Below are 23,200 nucleotides of genomic sequence, written 5' to 3'. Positions count from 1 at the left end.
TCCCGCGCACCCGCCACTGCCCGGCGCAACCAACCCCAGCGGCCGCCAGCGGCCGCTCGCCGCCACGCTGACCAATCAGCCGCTGCCGTCCCCTCCTCGCCCCGCCTTCTGCCGCAGGAATGACAGCGCTACTGACCAATCAGACAGCGCTCTCCCTCATTCAAGGGTGGGTGCGCAGCGGTGGCCGCGACTCTTCGGTTGGGCCTGACGTGGCCGCGATGGAGGCGCCGCAGGATGACCGGGCAGGGGGAGCGGGCGGTCCCCGGGCCGGGAGGCCTCAGCGGGGAGCAGTCGAGGGGGTGAGAAGCCGCCCCGGGCCTAGCCAGCGGCGGCCGAACGGCCCCGAGCCGCTGGAGCTTGGCTGGCGCTTCTCCCCGGGCAGTGGGGGTCCCGAGGTTCTGTCTCTGGGCTGCTCGGCGGAGCTCCGCCCTTGAGCTCGGGTGGTGCTGGGGATCCGGGTGCTCAGCCCCTGAGCGGCTTCTGCTGGAGACCTTCAGAACGCACCTGGACGAGTTCTGTGTCATCTGCTCCAGGTGACCCTGCCTTGGCAGGGGTTTGGGCTGGGTGATCGCCAGAGGTCCCTCCCAAACCTCGCAGTTCTGCGATTCTGCGTGTCCCGAGGCCGGAGCCAACAGCACCAGCATTGTGGAGAAGGTTTAAGATAGTGTGCTACCCCTGGAACAAAGGCAGCCTTCTTTGTGCTGCAGAAATTTGAATTACAGATCAGTTTGAGTTGAAAGGAACTTTAAAGACCATCCAGACTGGCCTTGAACACATCCAGGGATGGGGCATCCACAGTTCTGCCAGGCAACCTGTCAGTGCCTCAGCACCCTCACAGGAAACGATTTCATCCTTATATCTAATCTGAATCTACCTTCTGTCATTTTGAAGCCATGCCCCTTGTTCTATCACTAGAACTCTATTGCCTTGTAAAAAGTCCCTCTCCAGCTTTCTTGTAGGACCCCTTCAGGTACAGAAAGGCCTGAACAATGTCACCCTAGAACCTTCTCCAGGCTGAACAATGCAAATTTTTCCAGCCTTTCCTCATCAGAGAGGTGCTCTAGCCCTCTAATCATCCTCATGGCCTTTGTGTTTGTGTAGCAGAGTTGATTGGGGGGGGGGGGGAATTCTCAGATTTGTTAGCACATCCCAGGAGCCAGGCTGCTCTTTAACATGAGCTAATTAACCCGTCTTAACAATCTGAGAGCAACTGATAAAAGCATTAAGCCATGGATAAAATAAACCCAGCAGCTGTAACCCAGTCCTCAAATGAGGACCAGTGAACAGTGAGGGTGCCATCAATACACTCACTCATGGCTCCACTCGCCTCCAAATCGCCCACTGTGCAAAAGTGGAGAATGTGAGTGCTAATAAAGGCTGCATTTAATGCATAAGGGCAAGGCCACTGCCAGTATCACTGACAAGAGATCTTAATAATAAAAATAGGCAGCATTTATTTTCCTGATGTATATGATCCATGCTCAATTTCCCACCATCAGTTTAAGTGTATGAAGGGGTCATTTTGAGTCTGGGCAGAGTGCCAGGGGTGAGCTGTGCAAATATATATCTATATTTTGTTAAGAGTCCATCCTGGATTTTAGCTACGCTGTAGAATTGCATGCTGTCTAAAGAGGAGGGACTAAATATCACTGAGGAGAAAAGACTGATGGGGAGAAAAGGCTAGCAAGACAAAAGGAGACCTGGAAAAGGCAGAAACAAAGGGTTGTATGTAGGAAATGAGCCTGCCAGGTGGAAGTAGGACATGCTGGTTTACAGAAGTCATAAGAAACTCCATCCTGTCTCTGTTCAGGCTCCTCAGAGATGAAGGAGCCAGAGACCAAGTGGATCTCATAGAAGGGAACTCTTGCAGCTTTGAAGGGCTTCTCTAGCACTGGGGTAGGGATGTTTGTGGAGTTTCGAGTTGGAGCCTTTGCACTTCCTGGCCAAGTCTCAGAATTCCCAGAGTCAGGGAATTCTGTGCAGGGAGGCACAGGCCTCTCATTCATGAACTTCTGAACATCACAGAAGATCTCACAGCTGAAGTGTGAAGCTCCTGTCACTAGTGCAGGGCCAAGCAGCTGTGGAACATGTGGCAGCACAACTCAGAGTGACAAAACCCTGGGATCTCTCACAGTCCTTGGGCTGCATTAACACAAACAGCACTCTTGAGCACATCGTCTTAAAAACCTCCTTGCAAGAAAGTTGCTGCAAATCCCTCTATCCTTTGGTGCCACTTGGAACTGAAAACTTTTCCTTCACATCTCCGGCAGGTGTTGCAGCTTCTGAGCTTCCACTGCAGGCAAGAAGATGCCTCCAGCCTGCTTTCTGCTTCTCCAACAGCTATTCTCAAGGTGCAGCTAAGGGAGCTGCTGTTTCTGCAGAGCAGAGTAACTGGGGGATAGTTCAGATAGCCCCAGCTGGGGCTTCATCCCACCCCACACCTGATGGGAGAGGTTGTACACCTTCACATCTACAGCCACCCAGACATCACTCTGTGCCTGGCTGAGATGAGAGCCCAGCAAGCAGCTTAGTCCCTGGATCCTGGGAAATAAAGAGAGTTCAGAAACTCTTCAGCAGGGCCTGGGATCTCCCCTCCACTGTGCTCTGGAGGTGTGTGCTGGCAGCTGCAGGGAATGGGGATGAATGGATGAAGGGTCGTGGAAGCACACACAGGTGACTAATGAAATATAGGGGAAAATACAAGAAACACAAAAGTGTTTTCACTGTTGGCCCTCTCCTTGGTGAGGTCAGGTGTCCTCAAAGTCTGGGGGTCCAGGACCCCACTGCCTGGGGACATTACTATGGCAGTGCAGGGAAATAAGGTGAATTATGTGCTGCCTGAAAGGGACCTGGACTGCAGAATCACAAGGGGAAGAGGTGGGGTGAGTCAAGAGATAATGCCAACATTAAAAGATAAAATGGATTAACATCTCCTGGCACGCAGAGAGCTGCGTGGGTGGAGCAGGAGGTTGCAATAGCTGTTTAAAAGGGAGTGAGACAGCTGGACATCCACATATTTTTCCTCTTAAAAACAAAAATCCATCCCAAAAGCTGAGCTTAGCTGATGCTGTCCTCCAAAGTCCAGGTCAGTCAGCCAGGCTGGCTGTCAGCAGTTGGGAGGTATCAGGACAGGGACTCCTGGCTGACCTACATGGGGCTAACAGATGATTTTTACCCACAGGCTCTAGCAAAAGGTTGCAGAATCCATGGAAAATAGCTCACAATCATATATTTCCATTTCTGTTTCAGCCTGGAATTCGAGCCTTAGTGAGCGTTGGGAAAAAGGAGGCCACACACTGCTTGTCCAAGGCAACTGTCCCAGCATGTCTGCAGGATGAACCGTGGGCAAGGGCCTGGTTAGGATGTGATTAAAGAGGTAATTCTCCCTCCCTGTGCAGATGAGGGCTAAGTGTGGCTTAAGTAAATTACTGACTGGCTTGTTATAGCCCTGGCTGAGTTCCCTTGTTGCGCAGGGCCTGGTTTATTACATCCAATTTGCTGTGAAGCCCAGAGTGTCACAACAGCATTCCAACACCTGCATCTCTGCCCTTGTCTGACACCCCTTCTCTGCTGGATGATGGGACCTCAGGGACCTGCTGTAGATGGCTCTGAGACACAGGCTAAGCCCCATCAGTTTCCCTAATAGTTTCTGATGTTCATTCCTTGAAAGTTCCCCCCTCCTGACCATGCTGGTCCATGATTTGATCTTCAGGGACTTGCTGACTGAAAGCCAGAAGCACTTTGCTCTCAGCTGAAGGATTTTTAACAGAGGCACGTTTTATTCATGGCATGGAGGATAACAACCCCCAATTCCCTCTTGTTTCTACCCTCATGTTGATATCCTTTCAAGCATCTTCTGGCTCCTGATCTATGCCCTGGGGAGGACCTTAACCCTTCCAGTTCCCTCCCTGCTCCCTCATGTCACAGCCAGAGCTCTGCCCTTTGGTTTATCATTCGTATGGACCATTTTTCTATGGAGTTCAAAATCAGTTCTATCTTCTATCCATCTCTTGCTATTTCCCAGAAGGACTGGCCCAAGAGGCTCAGCTGGTAGAATCATAGAATATCCTGAGTGTGAAGGGATTCACAAGGATCATCGAGCCCAAGTCCTGTTCTTGCCCAGGACAGCCCCAGGAATCTCACTATGTTCCTGAGGGTGCTGTCCAAACACTCCTTGAGCTCTGCCGGCCTCGGGGCTGTGATCACTTCCCTGGGGAGTCTGTTCCATTCAATCTAATAATGGCCCCACTTCTAATAACGAAGTGGCCTTACAACAGCAGCCCTTTGCACGGGTTATTTTGGGCTGCAAACCCCTGTGATGCTGCCACAGGACCTTGTAACCCCTAAAAGAGAGGCAGGAATTTCACTTGCTTATGCTGGAACAGCTGCTGGGACGCAGCGGAGCAGCTGTTCCAGCAGAAGCGAGTGAAGTTTGCTCCGTGGGCTGCTGGAGCATGGCTCTGTCGGTGCCAGCACCGCCAGCCCGCCGTCCCCATGCCGGTACCCCGGGGATGCCGGGCCGCGGTCCCCGCTCCCCGCGGCCGCCGGGATCGGCCGGAACGTTCGGCGCGGCCCGCGCGTTCCGGGGGGAAGGAGCCGCGCGCGGACACCGGCGCCGCCATCATGGCGGCTTGAGGCGCGGCGGGTTCGGCGCCGGGAGCGGCGGGACGGGAGGCCGGGAGCAGAAAGGTAATGCCGGGGCTGGGAGAGGCCTCCCGGGAACAGGGGCGGCGGTGGGGGACCCCCGGTAAATTTCCCCCTGCGGCAGGGCTCGGTGGGGCCCGAGGGCTCTGCCAGGGGTCTGGGGAGAACGGCAGGGCCGGGAAACCCCCGCCATCCTGCTGCGGGGTCTGCCGGCCGCTTCCCGCCCTGAAACTCCTTGAGCTACCTTAGAAAGGCCTGACCGCGAGAGAAGCCCGGCTTGTCCCTCTACTTGGGTTGTTGTAGCCTTTGGACAAGCTACGTTGGAGGGTCTGCTGTAATTCAGCCACTTCTCACCGGGATGAATGGGTTTTGGAAGCAGCGAGGTATTCCCTGTGACACGGGTGTCACACAGGTTGCAATAGCAGAGCAGTTGTCTGAACATTTACTTGGAAAGGGGCAGAGAATTGGCATCTCTTCCCCACCAGGGCATGGATACAGCCAGCCAGTGTTTTGTAACCTCATACACCAGCGTGTGGTTTGATCACCTGTGAGGGAGGACAATAGAACTGTGAAATCTGAATCTCATTCCCAGCACAGTCAATCCATATTCTCTCATGAGGAAATTGTCCTCTCTGTGAGCAGAGGGAACGCACTGATGTGTTAGGCAGGCACACTGACTGTTGTGTGGTGCAGGGATTTCTGGGCAGAGCTGAGGTGCTGTTCAGCCAGGCTGCACGTGTGCCCCTGGTGGAAAGAACCCCAGAGAGACTTCGGGGGCTGAGATATCTCAGTGTGGAGAGTGTTAAAGGCTGCCCTCTAAAGTTGAGACCATTTGTACCTGTAATAGAACAAAGTGAGGTGTATTTTTAGAAGTTGACTAATACAGGAAGCTGTGATGCCTTCACAAGCCTTAATTTGGTTAGGCCTGGTGGAACAGCAAAGCCCCTGTGTGACTGTGCTGCCCCCACAAGGGCGGGTGTGGGCCCAGCCCACGTGGGTCACACAGAACCAGACAGGTTCTCTGGTGTTTGGTTTTCATCGAGGTTATGCCCTCTGCTTGATAATTATCCCATACAAACCTAACACAAAACCTCCCTTATGTGCTGAGTCCTTTGTTTGGTTTCTGAATAACATGCTTGGGAAGTTTTGTCTTGGTTGTTTGTAAACCAACAGCTCATTTTGTGGAACTTGTTAATAAATAGTGGTTTACATTTCAAAAGCAACGTGTTGGTGCTGGGAGACAACATGCACACCAGAAATGTCAGGCAGCAGCTGAAGACAAAGATTCTCTTTACAGGGGACTTAAATAGAGCCTTTGTAAAAAGGGTATTTTTATCACTTAAGCTTCCCAGTTAACCCCAAACACTTGAACTGCACAGTGCAGACAGGGGAGCTCCTTACAGGCCCCTTACAGTTCTTTTTGCCTTTTGGGCTCAGAAGACAATGGGAATTATGGATACACACTGTATCAATAGGCAGAGTCAAGGGAAAAGGTGGATGTGTGGGCATACAGAGTGCATCAGTCCTTCACAGGGAATTCTGTTAGTTGCTGCTTTAGAGCTGTGTAATGAGGAAGGAGGAAGTCAGTCAAGTGTATCAATAAGCATCTTTACAGTTGGCATTATTTGGCAGCATCACTAGAAGGAAAAGTCTGAAAACAGCATGAAATCTAAACTCTCGTCTTATAAGAAGGGATCTGCAAGAGCAGATCCTTTTAGGGGACTGCTCAGACAGAAATTTTGCTTAGAAATTGTAAGAGTCATCCTTGCTCCCCAGCTAAATCAGCAGTTGAACCTGCTGGGTTTTTGGCCTGCCCCCTGAATGCTGAAGAAAAGGCTGGCAGCTGAAATGTTGCTATGCTGAGCACCTCCTGGTCCCCTGCCAGGCAGAGCTCAGCAGAGGAGAAGGGATGTGTTAATATTATGTTCTTTTACTGACAGATTGAAAACCTAGAATGGCAGGAGAACAGAAGCCGTCCTGCAATCTTCTAGAGCAGTTCATTTTACTAGCCAAAGGAACAAGTGGTTCAGCTCTGACTGCTCTTATAAATCAAGTGCTGGAAGCTCCTGGGGTTTATGTCTTTGGAGAGCTGTTGGAGTTAACAAATGTGAAACAGGTAAGAGTTGAGTTTTTATTCTAATTTCCCTTCTGCACTACCGGTATAAGGGATCTCCAGAAGTTTCTCCAGGCAGCCTGTGGGTGAAATTTCTGTGCCAGGAGTGCCTGTTGCAACTTACCTGGGTTGAGAGATGTTTTTGAATAAGAGACTGACCTTGCTTTTGCCTGTATATGTTAGGTGTTAAAGAGCACCTATATAAAGCTTTGCTACCTTAAGGCAATTGCTAACACAGCAAAAACCTGGCAGCAGCACAGTAGCACTTTTAAACAAGGCACTTTGGCAGCCAACAAGGAAAAAATCCCTTTCTACTTTACTGTCCTGGAAAGCAGAACTTCAGTGCTCTCCAAAAGTCTTTGTGAACAGATGTCTAGTGTATCAGGCCTGGGTGGTAACCATATCCAAACCATTTCAAACCAAGGTGGAAAGCAAGTTCCAGAACTTTTGCTGAGAGTGCTTTGCCAGCCCCTGCCTCTTCTACAGTGAAGGAATCTAAGCTGAATATCTCTGCAGCTGGAGTAACACAGTACAGCAAGGTTGGCTTTCCAAACAGGCTCTTAAATATGCACAAAAGCACCTCGATGGTTATTCAGTATCAAATGACAAGTGCTGGCTTTTTCCTGGGTTTGTGTGCAGTTAATGGTATTAAAAACCCAATCAATAAACATCACTGCTTGGTGCTGCCATTATTCCAGTGAAGTGTTTGCAGGCAAGAGAGGAGCTGTTACGTCCAAATGCACTCCAGTTACAGTGTCCCAGCTTGCTTTGCTTGGAAGCTCTGGTGGCTCTGCAGGTAAGCTGTCCCAGCTTTCACAGGATCCTCACCAGCCATCACCATGACCTGCTTGCTTATCACCTGATGAGAGGAGTGGCCCTGTAGGTTGTCAGCTGGAGTTAAGATTTGCTTTTTTCTTTTACCTCCCAAGTTGCCACACAAAGCATTGACAATCCAAACTGGAGTTAAGTTCCAGTGCATAGAAATGGCTGGATCATCTTGACTCTAAAACTCCTGAAATTTCTGCTCTTGAGGCCTTAGGAAGGAAGGATCCAGCTTGGGATGTAATTGCTTTTCTGCTTAATACCTGTGCAGACTTCAGCCATTCTCTGGAGAAGGTGCCTTTCAGGGTTATGTTGCCCATTTTATGGGATTTTTCTTTTCTCCCCATCCAGCTTGCTGAGGGGTCTAACGCTGCTTATTTCCAGCTGCTGAACCTGTTTGCATACGGAACCTACCGGGACTATGTAGGTAAGAGACTGCTGCCCCTTTGCAGAGGCTGGGACTGGGTTGCCCTTCAGGATTGTCAGAAGCAATTCTTTGCTTTCTTACATGCCTGGTGTAGTGTGGCTGGGTGAAAGCATACAGGAACAGGAGTTGCTTAGGAAGAGAATTGTCTGTCAGGGGTCTGGGTCATGTGTGCTTTTTGCTTGCTAAAAATGAAAGGAAGGGTTAGACACTCTGGGGTGCTGCTGGTTTGGATGGGACTGCAGTGCTGGGTTGAATTGGTCTGCAGCAGAATTCATTGATGTTCACAGCCCACTTACCTCTGTAGAGGGAAATTTCAGACATCTCTATGGAAATTTAGATGACACCGGTTATGGAAACTGCAGAAAACTTAGACAAAATTGTTCTGCATTATTTATAAAAACCTATATGGTTTGTGAGATAACCTTTTATTCCGTGACGGCATTGCTGAAACAAAGTGAATAATTTCTTAGCTAGATTACAAGTTGAAATAATGACTTTTATACAGCTTTAGAAAGACTATGTGTGAATCATCTTTGTATCTGTTGAAATGTGCTTTTATCTCTAGTACTTATGCTTCCATTCTGCTACAATTTAATGCTTCATTTGTGGGTAGCAGCCTCATCCAGACCATTACAGAGTGTGACAAATAATTCTGTCATAGTGCTGTTTCTCTGCACTGTGGTGGATGAGCTATCTAGTTCCTGTAAGGAGCAGTGGCATCTTAAGTGCAAGGACTGGAAATTCCAGTGTCTGTGGAGCAACATGAGCCTCATGAATTCTGTGACTGATTAGAGGATGTGCTTGCTGTCCATGGCTCTTGTGTCACTGTGTGACAGCACAGTTCATTCTTCCTTTTCTAGTGAAGAAAGAGAAAGGGGGAAAAGCAGTCAAAATGAAGAGCATTGAATGAGGTGGGATGGATGGGAGAACTTGAGTGTCCCTGAAACGCTAATTTCCATTAAAGTAGATATTTTAAAGAGTTTCTTAGCTTTGGAGGGCTGCCAGTTTCCTTTCTCTTTTTAAATATTCATGAGGCACATGGATATAATACAGTGACAGTGTGGCCATCTAGATTAATGATTTCTGCTCTCTTCCTCAGCTTGGTACTTTGCACTTTAAATTCTGCAGCTCTTCAGAGAAATAAAACCAGCTGTATTTGCAACCAGATTAGCAAAGGGGGAAGATTTTTTTCTGTCAGCTTGTTAATGAAATAAAAATTACTTGGTAGAAGCAAAGCTATTGACGAACTGTTTCGGCAGGGCACCAGTTATGAATTACCTTATAATTCCAGAACCAGAATTACTAAAGAAGCAGATAAGAATGGAATTGCCAAGTTGTTCTTAACTTTTCCCCTTCTCTCCCTGGCTGTGCCAGTTTATCTGCAGCTGCACACTCTGCTCACCAGCCAGCACCCACATTAGCGGGAGGTGTTCGGTATTTCAGGGTGTAGTGTAGCATAACTAACCTGGAGTTCTGCAGCCTGGATTATGTAATTTTCAAAGAAAAGTCCTGAATCTTGTCTTTTTGACATTAACAGCAAACAAAGATAACCTGCCTGAATTAACAGTGACTCAGAAAAACAAGCTGAAGCACTTGACGATCGTAAGCCTGGCTTCCCGAATGAAGGTAAAATGTGTTTGACAGGTAAAGGGGTTTGACAGCTGTTGTCTCTTGGTTTCAATTTAGAACATGGCATCCACTCCAGAGCTCTGAAGTTGTATCAGGCTGCATAAGTACTCCCCAAAAAAATCCTGTTCTGGGAAAGTACATGTAGGGTACAGTGTTCTCTCCTTGTGCATTTGGGATATTAACTTAGTGGACTTCCATGGGTGAAGTGTGGGGGTGTCTGAACTGACATGCAGATTGGTCGTGAAGGTCTGGGAAACTTTGTATGGCTTTTTTCACTGCTGGAGATGGAGAATCATTCTTTAAAACACTGATTTTTTCTTCTAGAGAAAATTACGCAACACTCTTAATTTCTTCTACAATCCCATTTACCTTTTTTCTTCTAGAATGTGCTATACTATACCAAAGCTTCAGGAATTACCAAAGTTGTGTCAGAATATTTCACAGCCTGGCAAGCATTTGTTCAGCCATGATCAGTCACTGCTGTACCTGCAGGTCAAAGTGTAGGATACAGTAAACATTTGAGTCTCAACCTTTTGAGACTTAGCCATTCATTTTGCTCTAGGACTGTTAACTTACTCTTGGTCTTGCTGTTTTTAGTGCATTCCCTATTCTGTGTTGCTGAAGGACCTGGATATGAGGAATCTGAGGGAGCTGGAAGATCTCATTATTGAAGCAGTTTACACAGATATTATCCAGGGGAAGTTGGATCAGCGAAACCAGGTTTTAGAGGTGGATTTTTGTATTGGCAGAGACATTCAGAAGAAGGACATCAGTAACATTGTCAAAACACTCCAGGAATGGTGAGGCAGTCTCTCCACCCTCCTTATTCCTTGTACATAGCTTGTCCTGTTTTCCCCCCTCACAGTTTCAAGTGCTGGCTCAATTTCATCATGTTCCATTAATCAGGAGTCTTATGCTATAAGTAGGCACTCGGAAGAGGAGTCTGTTGGGCAAGTTTTCCAAGATCCCATCTGGGATTCAGTTTGTATTATGTATCAAGCCAAACTCTACCACATTGTGAGCTTCTGCTCTCACTGTAGCTTTTACATAGCAGAGCCCCAGTGATGAGTTGAGGACTTTGCGAAAGAGGTGCCAAACTGGACCCATGGTTCTGTGGCAGGAGCTGCAGCACTTAATAATGAGGGCAGAACTGTTACTTTTCAGCCTTTTTTACTGTGTTGAGAACTGTGTGGGCAAATTCTCAAGAATCACAGCTCTTTGGATAGGATGTCTCTTCAAGTTTGACGTTTCAGGTGGCTTTGTCTTCTCTTTGCTTCTGCGAATGCAGCCTGTCTGCAGCTGTAGTGGGACCGTGGCATTATCTCTTTGTACCTTTGCCAGAAAGCTGTTTCTCATCTTTTTGTAGAATTCCCTTCCCACCTAAAGAAATTCCCACATAGACTGTGGAGCCCAGTGCAGGTCCTGAGCTGACTGGGAATTGCTTCCTAGTTGCTATGGTAATGAGTGCATAAAAAGTAATTAAACTGCTGGGCAAATATGCTGTCCTGTGGTGGGCGCAGGCTTTTTGCTTCTCTGCTCCAACTCCCTCAGTCCCATCACGGTGGGAGGGCTCTGACAGTTTCCAGGACCTTGCAGCATTGTTTGGAAGGTAACAGTAAACCCACTGCCAATTCCCTTTTTGTCTTTTCCAGTTCTGAGTTCCATGCTGAATGCTCTTGTCATTTGAACATTTAACAGGCAGGAGGATTATATCAATATTACTTTTTTCTATAATTTAAAATTTTGCATTTGAATACTGTGTTGCATCCTGTTTAAGCTGTAATTCTGTCTGAAAAGGAAGATGAAAGTGCATTGAACCTGCGCTTATTCTGATGGTAAGGGTAACCCAGACTCTCTAGAGAGTGCTGAGAAATGCATCAGTACCCAGCAAAGCTTTTTCTTGCCAGCTTTTTGCAACTCTAAGCAGGAAGTATAAATTTAATAATTTCTTAAACTTTTAGATGAGCATGACTTTTCAGATTGCCTGATTGAGCTGCTCCAGGGAGAATTTGTAAACACTGTTTGACATTATTTGTATCTTGTAGGTGTGATGGCTGTGAAGCAGTTCTTTTAGGAATTGAGCAGCAAGTACTTAGAGCCAACCAGTACAAAGAGAACCACCACCGAACTCAGCAGCAGGTAGAGATGGAGGTGGGTACAGAATCATCTCAGGCCTCTATGCTGTTGGATAAATGTTTGCTGAAGGAAATAATCTCTATAATAAACACCTGGTTGATGGTCACAGCTCTCAGAAGAAGGCTAACAATCATGCAAATCAGGCTTGGGGTAGAAAGAAAACACATCTGCTTCTGAGTGCTAGTATGACCACAAACATCAGACATCCAGCAGAGTGGACCTTTCATTGATAAATTTTTATAAATTTAGGCTAGGTGACTGCACTAATTGTGGTTTCCTGTATTGATTCGTTAGGAAAACTATGCTTTTACCACAAATCTTTATTGCATCTCTGTTTCCTTCATACAAGGCAGGCAGGGGGTAAAAACCACTTCTCTTTGTTAAACCTGGAAGTGTAGTTAAAAATCTCCGGAGTCGCAATTGCTCTTGCAGGAGGCGCCCGCGGCCGCTGCCCCGCGTCGGGCCGGGCCCTGCGCGCTCCCGCCGTTAGGTGGCAGCACGAGCCCGCGCTCCGGCCCGGAACCTCGGCTCCGGCCGCTGCGGAGGCGGGGATGGGCCTCCCAAGGCACTGCATCAGGGATTATCATCCCTGCAGGTTTATGTTTGCACCTGCTCGGAGGCTTGATCGGTATCCATAGCACTTTTGGTTTGCCACATGCCTTTGGCTTGGAGTTGGCACACCTGACTCCCAAATCTTTGGGGTTTTTTGAAGGTTTGCTCACTGTATTTCTGGTGGGCCCTGCAGAGTTCCAGGGGATCAAGGATGGTGCTTAGTGCTGTATCTCTCCTTTTCAGCCAGAGTAGCAGAAACATTACTGCTGCTTCCCACAAAACCAATTTCTGCTCCTGCTTCTTAGCACATAACCTATGTCTCAGGTAGTCAGGTAGGCCAAATGGCATTTTTGCTTTTTGAGTTCTGTCGTGAGAGTAAATTTTTCTTTCACTGTCTCCTTTCCCCTTCCTGCTTCTGGCTGACAGAATGGTAGGATGGCTCCTTCTCCACCAAGGCAGTAGTAGGTCCCTCCAGCCAGACAGAAGGATGGTATACAATATTGTACCACTGTCTCTTAGGAAAAAAAGTAATCACAGTTATTCCAGACTGGAAATACTATCAGCCCTGTCTGTAAATGAGGATGAAACATTACCTTTATTAAACTCATACAGAGCATGTTACTGCTGGGAGAGTCTCTTTTATAATCTCCACTCTTATACTCCAGGGGTTTTTCAATATGTTTATGAACAGAGTATCTGCTGCAAGGGGAGCAAGAAGCAGGTGCTGATTCACTGTCTCTTCTTGGCCAGGTCACAAACATAAAGAAAACATTAAAAGCTACAGCCTCGTCGTCGGCACAGGAGATGGAACAGCAGCTGGTAGAGCGAGAGTGCCCTCCACACACAGAACAAAGGCAGCCCACAAAGAAGATGTCCAAAGTCAAAGGGCTGGTCTCCAGCCGTCACTAGAACATGCCATCTGAATGTCATTCAGTTAGGAATGACAACAGGAGGAGCAAAAAGGGCCTGCGTCTCCTTTCTCAGTGGGTTCTGGGCCAGTCCCTTCTCAGCTGGCAAGTAAAAGCCCTGTTTGAACAGCTCCCAGTTAGCAGCACCTGGCTAAGTTACACTGTGCAGCTCCTATGAGTTTTCAGGGTGTCCCTGCTCTGGTACTGTCAAGGAGGACTTGTAAATAAAGGGACTAACCAAAAGGGGCAGGAAAAAACCAAAATATCTGTGGGCCGTTTTGCTCCCTCCCAGCTAGTTCATTGCTGCTTAACCTTGAGGAAGCTGCTCTACTGAATCAGATCATGGGAGAGCTTCACTAGCAAGCATGTGAATCCCAGGGTTGAAGTGTGGCTACCAAAGCCAGGCTGGGAGTGAGGAAGCCATCAACACAGATCTTTTCATTCCCAAAGGGAGCACAGGAAGGTTTCTAGGCCAGGAACTGCTTTACATGGAAACCTTCAGCCTTTCCGCTACCCCTGTCTATTTTAAACTGGGGTGAAATTCACACTACCTCGCTCTGTGAAGATGAGTTCCAGTGCTGGGCTGTTTACTTAACTGTCTGTTTACTGCCCTTACTAAGCCCTTTAATCTCTCACAGATTTAAAGCACTGTTCTGCATCTCTGAGGCATCAGTACAATAAGGAGGAAGCAGGATGCTCTTTCACACAGACCTTGCAGGTGGTTAGGGGCATGCTAGAAACTATTCCTCCTGAATGTGATGTGACCTTCCAGAGCTGCTTGTGAGTTGTTTCCCCCATTGATACCTTCAAAGGGTAATGCATTCTCTCTTCCTTGGATGCTGGCGACAGTGGGAGAGGAGCCTGTTTGGCATGGAGGCAGGCTGGTGGCCCAGGACCCACTGGCAGGGGTCGCAGCAGCATCCCCTTGCTGAAGCAATGGACTTGATGAGTCTTTCTGAATTTTGAACACTTTCAGGTTGTATTTTCCTCCTTTTTTTTTTTGTACATTGTTGTGATTCTAAAGCATTTCAGCCTTTGTTTTGTGGGTTTTTTTTATTTGTTACAAACTAACTTCAGGTGATTTGCACCTAGTTTGGCACGGTGTGGGTTTTTTTTAAGGGGGAAACATTGGAACAGCAATTCATAAAAAAGTACATTTTAGAAAAAAAATTAAAAATGCTGATTAAATGTCAGAGTCTGGAGTCTTGACTTGGAGGCTGTTCTAGGCTTGTTATCCAATGGCACTTGTTCACTTGAGCATTTATTTGATTCTTGGTGTATGTAGACCAAAGGTCTGATTGATCTCTGATGCATCTGGGAGACAGGGAAGCCTCTTCACATTTTGTCAGTCGTTCATCTTTGTCCAGATTTGTGCAGAAGGATGTGTGGCAAAGCTGGTAGCTGAGCCCAGTGTCCTGAGCCTAAACAGCTTTGATGCCTGGTAGTGGAAGGGTCAGTGGTGCTTTTAGGCCAGTCAGTTCCTTCCTTTGCATCTAGCAGAGTGCTGCTTTGTAGTTTGGCTCCTGCATTTCACTTCTGTAAAGAGAAGCTCTTTTCCTGGGCAGGCAGGGGAGCTGTTTAAGCAGAGGACTGTGACAATGCTCCAGTCCTGCAGCCAGCTGTCACCTGCATTTGCTCGTGCAATGCACGTGTCTTCCTCTTATTGCTACCAGGACTCTGCCATCTGCATCTTTGCAGTCCTCAGTCACAGGACTTGCTCACTTGTGGAAGTAAATCCCTCTCCTTTTCTTCTCCTGCAGTGCAGGCACACCAGCTTTCAGTCTGGAGAGGAAGATCAAAATACTCTCCCTCCAGCTTCCTCTGAGTCAAATCCCAGACACTTCTGATTCTGGTCAGGCTTCTGATTCTTTACCAGCTCTCTCTCCCCCTAGAAATGCAACAAGGATGTTAAGTGGATAAGCCCAGAGCACGAAGCCTTCACCAGTAACTCAATGGAACTGTTTCCCAAGCAGTGGCAGGATTAGCTCCTGTTTCAGCTTCTCACAGTGTTCAGCTGACAGCTTCTCAGGAGGTGCAGGTGGACCTTGTGTTCCCCAGTCTGTGATGGAGATGGACTGTGTCTGTTTCTAGCCTGCTGTGTTGACAGCTGCAATGTGCTGGTCATCCATTTCCTCACTGGATTTGACTAGTGAGGCTCTATAGTCCTCTTTCCATTTTTAATATCAGTCCGCAAAGTGGCAGGAGGAATACAAATGCCTTTGGGAATCATTTTAGTTCCTCATCAAGCCACAGTCTGCTGGGGAGGTAGATGTGAGTTTGGTGCCCTTGGTGTTTATTCCCTGCCAGTTACAGGGGTCGCATTAGTTTACTGAAGCTTCTTTTGTGGTTGGAAGTTTTTGAGTTTGTTCTTGTGTTTTTGCTGTTCTCAAAGCCTGGCTGGGGGTGAGGATCTTATTTACGCTTTGGTTTGCATTGCCTTTGATCAGCAAAGCAGCAAGAGAGGAAATAGCACGTTGAATAAAGAGCTGTCCCATGTCTGATGGTGACAGAGGACAGGGAAGGGACTGGTGTGTTGGAGGGGATGGAGCTGTTTGCATGCTTGGCTTTCCTGGTGTGCCATCAAAGGGCTTGGTGCTGCAAAGGAGGGGGATGTCTGCAATGAGCCCAGGCTGAGATGAGTCATTAACAAATGACATGCACAGAGTACCTGGGGGAGGCAAACAGCTCTGCAGCAGCTGGTTAATGAATCTGGCTTGAAGGAAAGAGTTAGAAGCTATTCCAGAAATGAAGCAGAAGGCAGAGTTGTTAACGGGCAAGGATGCAGGAAGTGCTGTGCTCTTTGAGAACAGCAACAGATAAAGACTGTGTTGAGTCCTGTTGACTACAGGAAAGGCAGCAACTCAGAGCAGAGTTGTGTGAATTAGGGGCTGAATTGTGGGCAGTGCCCAGGGAGCTGAACTGCTATGGGGACGAGAGGGGGGTGGAAGCAGAGGCAGATTTGATGCAAACTCCCATGGATTGCCTGTGCCTGCTGGAGGCAGCTAACACAGCTTGTCTGAGCACTGCTGGACGCTGCTCCCTGGTGCAGGGTGAGCATTCTGCCCTGCTTTGGTTTATGGCAGCAATGGGATGCTCCAACTGCAGCTCGCTCCAAGATTGCAGCAGGACAGACTTTGAGCTATTGAACTTCTGTTTGCCTTTTCCACCCAGAGGGAGAGAAAGTGGATGGAAACTGCCTTCCCTCTGCTTTTCAGGGCTTTATTGTCTAGCTTTGTGTTGTGCAGCTCCACTTGTACTAGTGCTTTTTTAATATGGAATTGAGCACTGAGCTGGAAAATGGAAGAGAGGATCTCAGCTGATTGCAGTGCTGGTAGGCTGCCCTAGCCCTAAAGCTGTGCCTCGTGCTAACAAATGTCCCTGGCATTCCTGCCGAGACTCGCTTGATACCAGCTAACATCAGGCAATTCGGGAACACAATAAAGCAGTGCTGATGTCAGTCTTTAACAGAAGAAAAAAAAAGTTTTGGATTAAAATCTCTTCTTCTTTTACTTCCCTCCTCACCTTCTTAGCCAAGTTGAATGCTAACTTACTCTTGTGTTGAGAGCAGGAGGGAAAATCAGTGATGCTGACAGAGTCTTCTGTCTTCAGATTTGAGACCTGTCCTGCAATCAATCTTGTGCAGCCCTAGGAAATCCCATGGATGCTTGTGGAGCTGCTGTCAGGCTTGCAGGTGTCTCTCCATGGCTCATGTACAGGAGTAGGACCTGCAGAGCTGCTCTCCAGAGTGAAGCTTTTGTTCCTCACAGAAGACAGTGGTCTAAAGAAGTGGCCATTTTCCCACCAGCTCTGCAAAGTGAATTTTGCTGAACATCTTTCAGTTCTTGAAAGAATGTAAAAGGACGCAGACCCCAGAGGGTGTTTTGGGTTTTTGTGTTCCTATCCTATGAGGGCAAAATGCATTGGTCCCTGTGTGCCAAGCAGACTTGTGCTTACTCACTGCAGGGAAGACAGAAGAAACAGTGCCCTTATCTTTGATAGCTGTATTAGAACATAAATCACATGGGCAAAACAGACTTTTCCTAAACTTTCAGTTCTGTACAGGGTTATATGAGTTCAGCTAAGCTAGAAACCATGCAAAGCCCACCCCTGCATAGTAAAGCTGCCCAAACTTGTGCATTTGTGGGGGTCTTGGTGCTGGGGGTTCCTATTTTTGGTCTGAGCCTGTTGCAAACTGCAATGCAGAAAAACAACCTTGCTCTTTATTATTCTAAATGATGGGGAAATGAGGAAATCTAAGAGCCTGCCCAACAAATACAATAGACCCAGATAGCCCTATCTCGGGCACCTGGTCACAAAGTTTCCTGTTGTTTTTTTTCCACCCCACTAAGTCCTCTATAACACCTGACCTAATGCAAGGGAACCAAAACCTGAGTCTGCATAGCATATTTTTGTGTAATCTGAAAGAGAGTAACCCAGGGGCATCAAGAAAGGTAAAGTAAAATTTAGAGAGATCTCAGTTCCTACTTGTAACCTCAAGCTTATAGTCTTAATTTAGAATTTTAGCCTGACAGTCTGATTGAATTTCTCGGCAGAGTTTTTAGGAATATGTCATTGTTTCATTCTGCTCCATGACGATGGTCCGTGTCTCTCAGGGACTGTTGACATTTTGCTGATAGTTCCTCAAGTTTGGCCCTCCCACAGAGCTCCCAGAGGTAAGTGATTGTAAAGAGAGTGTGTGTTTACCCCCCAGCCTGGGCTGACCCTGCCTCTCAGCATCCCTGGGGTGCTACTCCCCTCCCTAACTGCTCAGCCAGGCAAAGGAGTGGGCAGAGCAGCACTTTGCTCCCTGTCTGTGAATCCACAGGCACGGAAGCTCCTTTGTGCAGTGTGTACATCTCATGACATGCCCCACTGCAAATTGCCTGAGTGTGGTAGCTGTGACCACAGTTTTTTCTTGTTGATAAGAAGAGATGTCCCTGCTCTAGTGAACGTGCATACATACACACTGGAAATTCCAGGCAATAATGGGATGCTGTAAAATCATTTAATAGTCCTGAAATATGTATTTCCCCACAAAGCACAAAATAATTGGTGCCAGTAGTCCTTGCTTGCTCTAATTCTAGTAGAAGATGGCACACGCTTCCACATGTCCAGATCTCCAAAGAGCCTTTAGAAATCTGTATCATTAGGGTGTTTTTGAAATTCCCTAGTCACACACGATAGCTCTGTGTTTCCAGAAGAGCTGATTGGGGTGGGTAAGCAGAGCCTTGCTCCATCAGGGATCAACCTCTTTGTGAGTATTTGGAGCTTGTCTGACCATAGACTGTATTTTCATGGGTATGAGATTTGGAAGTAGTGTTCTCTTGCCCTTCAGATCCTTCCCAAAGATGCTGTTTATCTCACCAGCCCTTGTGTTTCACTCAGTGTCTCATGATCAGCACAGTCCTAAGGCTGCTCTGTGCTGATGCAGTCAGTAACATCTCGATGTTTCATTGTCACCTTTGCAGCTGTTAGCACCAGTTCCTTCAGGATCACCTGCCAGCTGTGGTGCTGCACCTTTTACATCAGGACTCTGAGATGACACCTCTCCTTGCTGGCAGACAGGCCAGGTGGGTAGGCATTGCTCCTCGGAGCTGTTCTGCATCTCAGGAAGTGCCGGCTGTAGCCTGGTTTAGCATAAAGGAAATCAAGGACAAGGACAGTGTTGTAAATAAGGGGCAAAGCACAGAACTGTGTCCTCTTCCAGCTCTGCTGCAGCTGCAGAGAGCAGCCTTGGGCAGATCAGTTCCTCTGCAGCTGCATTTCCCAGGACAGCCTTGCTCCTTCCTGCTGACTGTGACAGGTTTTTGGTCTCTTGGCTGGGCAGAGGTTGATTGCTGATGGAGCTGAAGAAGATGAGTGTGTGCAGTATGGGGGAAATCTTAACATCTTTTAAGCTTTTCCAGTTGTCGTCTTCCTTTTAAGTAGCATACCCTGGATTTTCCCCTGATGCAGATAAGGTGGTCTGTTGTGGGACTATCAGCCTGGAGTATTATGGGTAATATACCAGGTTAATTATGGAGGGGGCAGGAAAAATAGCCTGTGCCGTTTTCAACAATATCAAAGGGATGCTACCTAATGATTTTTCTATTAGCTCTTTTCCCATCCTGCCAGAGTCGCTGCAGAAGTGTCATTTACAAAGGCAGTTTGCAACTCATTACCCTGGATTTTCACTGTGGTTCTGCTCCAGAGAGCGTGGGCTTTTGCTGCGTGCCCCAACCTAATGAATTGCCTGATTCAGTTAGTGCTGCCATCCCTCCTGACAAGGTTAGTTGCTGACTGACAGGAAGGGGCCTGAATCCAATTCCCTTCTTGTTTTTAACTCACGCTTGTGTCAGGTGCAGGCTCCCTCTGGAAGTCGCCCTGTGATCCCTTCCCTTTGTTTTTCTGCATTCTGAGGGAAGCAGCCCATGCTTGGAGAAGTCCTGGAGCAAGTGGCAGGGGCATGTTTGTTGCTGCCCCTGGCAGTCCCTGCTCCATGCCTCAAGTCCCTTTCCAGATGGAAAGTTCTTTTGCTCTCCTGCTCTGGGACTCTGAGCTTCTCTTTTTCTTCTTTGCTTTGGGATTTGCTGTCACCAGAGCTGGGCTTTGTAACCCTTCAGCAATAAGTACCTGGGAAGAATTGCCTGAATGTACCAGGGAAAAACATGGAATATGGGCTGGGGGAACAGAAGGGGTTTCCCACACATTAGAAGGCAACAGTGTCCCTGTTGTGAGTGCTCCAAGGTCTGCTCCAGCCTGTTTGGGCTTTGCTAGGCACTTGTACTGCAGCACTGGAGGAAGCTCTTTTTCCTTTTCCACTAGAGAGCTGTGTGCCTTTTCAGGCTGGGGGCTGATGGCTCAACTCCTGCTAGGAATTGCTCCTGGAGAGGAGAAATCAAGGCTGTTCCTACATCATGTCACAAGTGTTCCCGTTTAGAAGCTGAATTGGCTACTGCTCATCCAGCTGGTGGTGCAGGAAATGTGTAGGTCCCATGAGTGCTAATTTGACCTGAGTATGGACAGGGGACCCTGAAACTCCTTCTCCCCTCACTTCCAGGTGTGTGTACACACCTCTGCTAAAGACCATTCTCTGAGACTGTGGTTGAGATATCAGATGCCTCCTGACCTCCTGAGGCTGCACCTTGCATCCAGAACAACTGTCGTTCACTTACGCTGTCTGGGCTGGGATGCAGCAGGGGAGTTTTCCAGGGCTGGCCATGGATCCTTTCATGGGATGTTGTGAGGATCTGACCTAGCTGGCCATCAGGGGAGGCAGTGATGTGAGATGAATTAGTTTTTGCTGCACAAGATGCCTCCTTGCCTCTTAATTACATTCTTGTGGCCCCTCTTTCTTGCTGCTCTTATTTTCTACTCAGCCCCTGTCAGGGAGAGCCAGTTGTGGCCATTTTGGGTGATTGCTGTGTTCTAATGAGCCACTTCTGATTCCCATTCTTGCTTGTCCAGTGAAGCAGCAAAGTGCTCATCAGTGCTCTGAGAACTGACCTCTGCTGGCAGTGCCACTCTCTGCCTGTCAGACCCACTGGTCTGGCTGTGCCATGGAGGGGCTGAGCTGGAGTGGGTCTGAGCTTTCCCAAGTGTTCTTTCACCCCTGAGTGCTGCCTTCTCTCTTGCACATCATCACCACACATGGGTACCATATTCCCATCCTGCTGGTGGGAATCCGCATCCTAAGGGACAGGTGGCTCCCTGGTCAGACCAGAAGCAGGAAAATGAGGAAACAAGCTGTTATCCTCTCCTTCTGCACCAGGAGCTCTAGCTCTGAGTTCTCTGCCAAGCTAATGGCCTTTTGCTGTACAGCTTTGCCCTTTTCCTTGGGCTTGCTTTTTCCCAGGGAGCCCAGTGGATGGAAGGGACCCATGCTGTGGGCTGTGCTTTTATTCTTGGACAATGCTGCCAAGGAGAAACAGGAATCCAGACTGTACATGACCCCAGGCTGTGATCTTCAATCTCCCAACCTTATCTCAGGTTCTGCCTCACTTATGTGGTAAAATTGTGTGGATTAAATTCCTGAGGCTGAGTCCCTGCTGCTGTGTTGAGGACAGCCCCTCTGTCACTAGGCAGGTGATTTTATTTCAGCTCTGACTTGCAGCAAAAAGCCAAAACTGGAAGGGGAATTGTCCCCACCTTGGTCCCAGCCTGTCACTCTATCATGGTCACTACTCTGGCTTCATGCTCAAGGACCAGGACCCTGAACAGGACCTGCAGTACCACCTTCTTACACCTCTGTTCAGACCTGGCTGTGCAAGGTCTGCACAGTAAGCGATTCCTTGTTGTCCTTTAGCTTTCCTGGGTGACAGTGGACAGTCCCCTCTATTGGGCATCTCTTTAGGAGCTCCTGATACAGCCCCTTCTTCCCTCTAAAGATGTGTGGAGCTGGAAGGGTGACATTCACAGGTGTATTTGCCTTACAGAGCCCTGTCAGTGGGTTGCCATTCCCTATGGGAGCTGCCACTTGCCCATCCTGCCTCCCTCCCTGCCAGGGTGTTGATTTTGTTCCCCATAGGCAACATCTCATGTGGTCCATCAGCTGCTGCTCCCCATCCGTCGGGATCCTGTGGGCACTGTGAGATGGGTTCCTGTCTCTGATGGAGGCCGTGCTCATGCGAGGTCAGAAATGCCCCCTATGCACTCCTAACCTGATGATTGAGCTGTGGGTGTCTGGATGAATCCTCTTGTTCTGTTCACCCAGTGTTCTGTCAGAGCTGGGGTGAGTCTGGCTGAGGTTTCTATGGTTTCCTGCTGGTTGCTAAGGAAAAGGATCGCTTTGCCTCTGGGTCTTGGTGACTTTCTCTTTGCCCTGTCCTAGGCACCGGAGCCCAGCAGAACATAATGCTCGTTGTTTCCCAGCCCACTACAATGGCCAGGGCATAATTTGTGACTCCTGTCACGGCTGGGCTGGGCGCCTGCCACTCTCTTTTTTCTAAGGCCTCTTTGAAGAATGAGACCAAAGAGCCTTCAAGCAGGAGTTTGCGTGTTTACTGCACTCCCCGCCCCCTCACTTGCTGTTTCCTTTAGAGCTCCAAGTCATTTTAACGATTTATTTCATGCACTTTACATAGCAAGAAGCTGTAGCAACAGCTGCATCCATGAATCCTTACCAGGCAGCTCTCGGTATATTTTGGTCTGTCTGTGTATTGTCCCTGGCTCAGTTAAATAAATCTCTGCTGGAGGAAGGGACTTTACAGCTTAGTGGCAAAGGGCTGGCGGATGGGAATATCAACAAGACACTTAGTGGGCCACTGGATCCTGGAATAGCAGTGTCTCTGGCACAAAGCTCTGCTCCCAGCAGCACAGCCGGGGGCCAGGTCCAGCGCAGGCTCTTTGTTGCTGTCAGCAGGGACGGCGTCTCCATCCAGCAGCAGTGACAGAACTGCAGCTATGGGCTGGAGCTTGGGCTAGGAGCGGTTAAAGCACGTCTGGGACAGATGCTGCCCTTGTCACGCTGCTGTGGATCCAGGGCTCGGCTGTTAACCATGCTGGGCTCGTTTCCATGGGTGCCATTTGGGATCTGGGCATGGATGTGCTGCCCAAGGCTGTGTGCTCTCGCAGGGAGCTCAGCTGGGGTCTGCAGAGTCCTGCAGCGCAGGATTCAGTCCATCAGAGCATCACAGGATTGGGCACAAGTTTACTTTTGCATATGAGATCAAAGCTTAAAATATCAGCTGGCCTTTCACTCCTGACTTTTCTAAAACATCTGAACAATTTCTTCTTTAGCTCTGTTAAAATCAATCAATCTGACATTTAAATTGTATGTGAATTTGATAAATAAAGACAGGTTACAAAATGCCACACGGAATTATTTTTTTTTAACGTTTTTCAACTACTTAGGACAAAAAAATGTTACAATGCTTGACTTTTCATTTAGTTACATAAATAATTTTTTTATAAATATCTCTTTATAAACAATATATAAATAGCTTTACAACATAAATACATTTATGCATGACATGAATTTACAAACAGCAA

The 23,200-nt window shown here is 48.0% G+C and overlaps 1 protein-coding gene across 1 annotated transcript; it reads left to right on the top strand.

The window, feature by feature from the left end:
• Positions 1–4,585: 4,585 nt before the first annotated feature.
• COPS7B (COP9 signalosome subunit 7B) lies at positions 4,586–23,016 on the top strand. Its single transcript, XM_030954401.1, has 7 exons — positions 4,586–4,689; positions 6,585–6,760; positions 7,931–8,006; positions 9,544–9,632; positions 10,233–10,435; positions 11,681–11,786; positions 13,074–23,016. Exons 2-7 carry the CDS (start codon positions 6,599–6,601, stop codon positions 13,230–13,232), a joined length of 795 nt encoding a protein of 264 aa, XP_030810261.1. The 5' UTR covers positions 4,586–4,689; positions 6,585–6,598; the 3' UTR covers positions 13,233–23,016.
• Positions 23,017–23,200: the final 184 nt, after the last annotated feature.

This window comes from Camarhynchus parvulus, chromosome 9 (assembly GCF_901933205.1).
Source record: "Camarhynchus parvulus chromosome 9, STF_HiC, whole genome shotgun sequence".
NCBI classification, from domain to species: Eukaryota; Metazoa; Chordata; class Aves; order Passeriformes; family Thraupidae; genus Camarhynchus; species Camarhynchus parvulus.
The sequence above is the reverse complement of the archived record's forward strand: the minus strand, read 5'-3'. Positions and strand labels throughout refer to the sequence as shown.

What these genes read in the sequence shown, in the direction of transcription:
- COPS7B (XM_030954401.1), top strand. Translation starts at nt 6,599, where the DNA reads ATGGCAGGAGAACAGAAGCCGTCCTGCAATCTTCTAGAGCAGTTCATT. An exon ending in AACCTACCGGGACTATGTAG is followed by an intron (nt 8,007 to 9,543) that starts GTAAGAGACTGC and finishes TGACATTAACAG; the next exon opens with CAAACAAAGATAACCTGCCT. An exon ending in GCCTGGCTTCCCGAATGAAG is followed by an intron (nt 9,633 to 10,232) that starts GTAAAATGTGTT and finishes TGCTGTTTTTAG; the next exon opens with TGCATTCCCTATTCTGTGTT.